Source organism: Penaeus monodon, chromosome 8 (assembly GCF_015228065.2).
Source record: "Penaeus monodon isolate SGIC_2016 chromosome 8, NSTDA_Pmon_1, whole genome shotgun sequence".
NCBI classification, from domain to species: domain Eukaryota; kingdom Metazoa; phylum Arthropoda; class Malacostraca; order Decapoda; family Penaeidae; genus Penaeus; species Penaeus monodon.
In genome coordinates, this window is record NC_051393.1 from 50,806,822 (window position 1) to 50,811,821 (window position 5,000).

At 49.9% G+C, this 5,000-nt stretch overlaps 1 protein-coding gene across 2 annotated transcripts in view; it reads left to right on the forward strand.

The window, feature by feature from the left end:
- Positions 1-5,000, forward strand: part of LOC119576415 (centaurin-gamma-1A-like) — a 139,890-nt gene that overhangs the window by 87,437 nt on the left and 47,453 nt on the right. For both annotated transcript variants that reach the window (XM_037924110.1, XM_037924109.1), the window contains exon 4: positions 3,693-3,834. In XM_037924110.1, coding sequence (XP_037780038.1) covers positions 3,693-3,834 — 142 coding nt within the window. The remainder of the gene's footprint in view (positions 1-3,692; positions 3,835-5,000) is intronic.

Here is a 5,000-nt window from a genome sequence, read left to right on the forward strand (position 1 = left end):
AGGAGGAGGAGGGGGAGGGGAGGGGTAGGGGGAGGAGGGGGAAGGAGGAGGAGGAAGGCGTCATGTGAGAAGACCAATGTTCAGGTTGGTCGGGTGTCAAGGCATGGTTGGGGACAGAGCTGTGTGTGGGGGGAGGGGGGAGGGCGTTAGGAGAGGGAAGGGTGGGGAAGGGGGAGTGGGAGAGAGGGGGAGGAGGATAAAGTCACCAGGAGGGGGAGAAAGTGAAGGAGGAAGGAGAGAAGGAAGGAGAAAATAAACAGAGAGAGAGAGAGAGAGAGAGAGAGAGAGAGAGAGAGAGAGAGAGAGAGAGAGAGAGAGAGAGAGAGAGAGAGAGAGAGAGAGAGAGAGAGAGCAAGAAAGCAAGCAAGCACAAGCAAGCAAGCAGATACGACAAACATAAATAATGTAACGCATGAGTTATATTATTCATATATATATTTTTTCAGCCCCAATAGTTGTGTGTATGATGTAGCCGAGTGTTCGATAATTGTGATATGCCTGTGGATTGAATATCGGACCGGCGATAATAGAATTTGATAATATCGCTTCGTATAACTCCGACAATTATAGGATATTTGTGAAGGATATTTGGGGTTGTCAGTGTACGTTAATTACAAGGTCCGTCGCCACAATTATTCCCGTTGCCATGGAGTGTATAATTTTGTCATTTGAGAGGTTGGGAAATGTAACGGACATTTGTGTGAATATAAATGGTTCTGTTAAGGATGCTAGTTTTTTTTTTCTTTTTTTTTAAGAAATTCTGAAATGAAGTTTTTAGTGTATCTAATTTGTTTCTCGGTATAAAGGAAGCGTTCAGCAGGTTTATAAAAGTTTGCCCTGCTTTATTTGGTCGTTCTCTTCCGTTTTCTCTGAACGAAATTTGAGTACGTTTTCTGTTACCCTGTAGCGTGAGGACTAGGACACACTAAAGGAAACTTGATTTCTCTTTGATCGCGATAATCACATGCAATATTTTATTTTTTATTCATATCGTAACCCACCATATATTTTGAATTAGCGACGGGCTATTGTTGTTTTAATATTCAAGTGATAAGTAATAATGATTTAGCCTTTACATTGATCTAATAATAGTTCAGACAAGTGAAGTGGTTATTAGCCTCATAACCCTGGGATGAGAATTGTAAAGACTAAAGAGAGAATGGGCTGTGCATGATCGATCCCTTGTTGTCAGGTTCCTCATTCTCCCCTCCCATACCTCCCCCACCCTCTTCTCTCTCTCTCTCTCCCCATCTATCTATCTATCTCTCTTTCTTTCTTTACCCCCTCTTCCTTCCCACTTCTATCTCTTTCTCTTCCCCTCCCTCTCTCGCTCTCTTTCTTCCTCCTCCCTCTCTCATTTTCTCTTCTTCCTCCTTTCATCTTCTCTCTCGTCTTCTTCCTTTCCCTCTCATTTACCCTCGTCTCCTCACTAGCCTCCGCCTCTATTTATCCAAAACTCCCCTCCTCTGCCTTCCCACATTTTCTCTTGTGAGTTTCCCCTTTCCTTCCTCTTCCCTTTTTCTGTAGTCTAGCGCTTTGTCTTGTCGTTTTCTTTCGCAATTATTTCCGCTCCCCGTTTTCTTTCACTAATTTTTCTCTGTCGCCTTTTGTTTCCATTTTTTGTTTTTTGTCTCTCGTTTTCCTTCCGTCTCAGTTCTCTTTCTCTCGTTTTCGAAGTGTTTCCTCTTTTCATATTCTTAGGCTTAAGAGAGGAGAGAGGAGAGAAGAGAGAGAGAGAGAGAGAGAGAGAGAGAGAGAGAGAGAGAGAGAGAGAGAGAGAGAGAGAGAGGCATAGCAATGAAAGATAAAAGACTTCCTCTTTTTTCATATTTGTGCCTTCTTCCTTATTCTCTCTCTCTCTCTCTCTCTCTCTCTCTCTCTCTCTCTCTCTCTCTCTCTCTCTCTCTCTCTCTCTCTCATTCTCTTTCTCCTTCTCTGTTATTCTCTCATTTTCATATTCTCTGATTCTCTCATTCTTCCTCTCCCTGTTCTCCACACCTTTCAACTTTATTTAGAATTTCCCAAACAATTTTTTTTTTGTTAATAAAAAAAAGTGAGAACGCTAAACCGGTTAGAGGGAAATGACTCACGAAATGGGAAATGAAGCGCGTGTTGGCAAGGGGGGAATGATGTTGTTTGGCGATATTTTATCTTACGTGGTTTGCATTCCGCTAATTGAAATGGGCGTGCGGTTGGGTGGGCGTGCGGTTGGGTGGGCGTGCGGTTGGGTGGGCGTGCGGTTGGGTGGGCGTGCGGTTGGGTGGGCGTGCGGTTGGGTGGGCGTGCGGTTGGGTGGGCGTGCGGTTGGGTGGGCGTGCGAGTGTGTTGCGGGCGTGGTGGTTGAGGTAGGAGTGGAGGTGAGGTGGGTGCTTGGGTGGGATGAGGGGAGGAGGGGTTGTGTGTGTGTGCGTGTGCTTGTGTGTGTGTGTGTAGGGGGTGGGGGGGGGTTAGTGGGTAGGTGGGTGGATGGGAGGAGGAAATGTTATATCAAAGAGTTGGCGCGGGCTTGGAGGAGAAAGAGATTGGAGGGAAAGAGGGGGAAACAAAGGCGTTCAGGTGTTGAAAACATCTTCCTCCCTCCCTCCCTCCCTCCCTCCCTCCCTCCCTCCCTCCCTCCCTCCCTCCCTCCCTCCCTCCCTCCCTCCCTCTCTCCCTCCCTTTCTTCTTCCCTCCCTCCCTTTCTTCTTCCCCTATACCTCCCCCTCCCTGTACCCCAACTCCCTTTCTCCATTGCCTCCTCCTCACTTAAAGCGGGCGGTGATATGAGCCGCCTCTCTCTCTCTCTCTCTCTCTGTCTCTCTTTCTTTCTTTCTTTCTTTCTTTCTTTCTTTACTTCTTTCTTTCTCTCTTTCTCTATTTTTCTCTTCTCTCCTCTCCTCTCCTCTCCTCTCCTTTCCTCTTTCCCTCCTTCTTGTCCTCCACCATCTCCCTCTCTTTTCCTCCCCTTCCTTTACCCATCCCTCCTCCCCTTCCTTTCCCTCTCCCTCTATAGCCTCCCCCTCCCCCTCCCTCCCTCCCTCCCTTGCCTGCGCCCTCCAGCTTTAATACAGCGGCCGAACTGGGTCACGATTATCACGGTGGCAGCGGTGGCACTTCGAGCGGCAGTGCCATCAGCTGGGTGAAACCACTGGTTGGGGGATGGGGTTAAGGAGAGGGGAGGGGAGGGGGAGGGGGGAGGGGGAACGGGAGGGGAGAGGAAAGAGAAGGAAAAGGGAGAAGGGGGAGAGAAAGAGGGAGGGGGGAGAGAAAGAGGGAGGGGGGGGAGAAAGAGGGAGGGGGGGGAAAGAGGAGGAAGAGGGGGGAGAGAAGAGGGGGGAGAGGGGGGAAGAGAGAAGGGGGAGGGAGAGGGGGAGAGAAAGGGGGGGAGGGGGGGAGAGGGGGAGAGGGGTATAAGGAGGGGTAGGGAATATCGAAAGTATTTTGGGGGGGGGGGGGGAGTACTTTGTTTTATTGTTTGCTCCTTCTCTTCGAATGGAAAAATTAGATATACTATTTTTTTTAAGTGGAATATATTTTAAAACAATTAATATCCATACATAAAAAGTAAATAAAATATTTATAAAGAAATAGATACAATACATATTTAAAAGATACATATATATTAAAAAAAAGAAACAAATATGATAAAAATTGATTGAATGAGTTACAGAAATGTTAGGGAAACTTACCTGTTGTTCTTTCCCCGCCCGCAGTTCACGGCATGGGTGGACGCGGTGATCTTCGTGTTCAGCCTGGAGAACGAGTCATCCTTCAATGCCATCTACAACTACTACGCGAAGATGGCGCACTACCGCAACACGACGGAGGTGCCGCTCATCCTCGTTGGCACTCAGGGTAAGTGTGGAGGCGCGGTGTGGCTGTTTGCGTTTCGTTTGTGCTCTGTTCGTGGTTTGTTTGTTGGGAGGGCGGGGGTGGGGGGAGGTTGGGTTGGGGTCTGTTGTTTTTGTTTGTTTGTTTGTTTGTGTATTCCCTTTCTTTTCTTCCCTGTCGTCGGGCCTCATGCCTTTCACCCCTCCCCCGTTACAGCTTTACTCCCTCCCTTTCCCTTTTTCACCCCCCTTTTCACACGAAACCCGGGGCGCGCGGGGCTCGCTGGTGCAGGTGGCGAGACAAGGGCGGCCAGTCTGTCACCCGCGGATCTGGTCTCGCGGCGGCCACCTCCCCCCCCCCCCTCCCCCCCTCACCCCCCCCCCCCCCCCCCTTTCCCCCCCCCCCCTTTTTCCCCCCCCCCCCCTTTTTTTTTTTTTTCCTTCTTTTTACCCCCCTTTTCCCTTTTCCCCTTTTTTAAAAAAAGGGGGGGGGGGGGGGAAAAAAAATTTTTTTTTGGGTTTGGGGGGGGGGGGGGGGGGGGGGGGGGGGGTTTTTGGGGGGGAGGAAAAAAGGGGAAAAAGGGAAAGGGGGAAAAAATTCGGTTTTTGGGGGGTATGGGTAAGTTTGTTTTTTCCCCCCCAGAAAAATTATTTTTATGAATATTTTCTTTCCTCATTTTTTTAAGTTGTACTTTATTTTAAAATTTTTTTTTTAAAATTGTTTGGGTTTTGGCACCTTTTTTTTCCCCCCCCTTGCTGGGTGGGGGGATTTTCCACCTGGGGGGGGCCCTCGGCCTCTACTCTCGAAAAGGCGCTCCCGCACCGCGGGGTCCGCTTCCGTCATCGGGTGTCTTCCCCTTTCCCCCCGTTTCCGTCTTTTTTTCGGCCCCGGGGTTTTCCCTTTTTTTTTCCCCCTTTTTTTTTTTCCCCCCCCCTTTCCCTGTCCGCAACGTCAGCCTTTCCCCCGCTCCCCCTTCCTCCCCCCCCCTCCCCTCCCCCCCCCTTTCCCGCCCCGCCAGGGCCCTCCCGCCCTGCGGTGCCGAGAAAGGCGCATGTCCACTCTTCCCCCCCCCCCCTCCCCCTCCCCCCCCAACCCCTGCCCCTCTGACCCTAAACTCCCTCCTTCCCCTTTTCCTTTTCTGGCCTCCTGTTGTCCTCTCTTTTTGACCCCCTTTGTCCTCTGCTGGCATT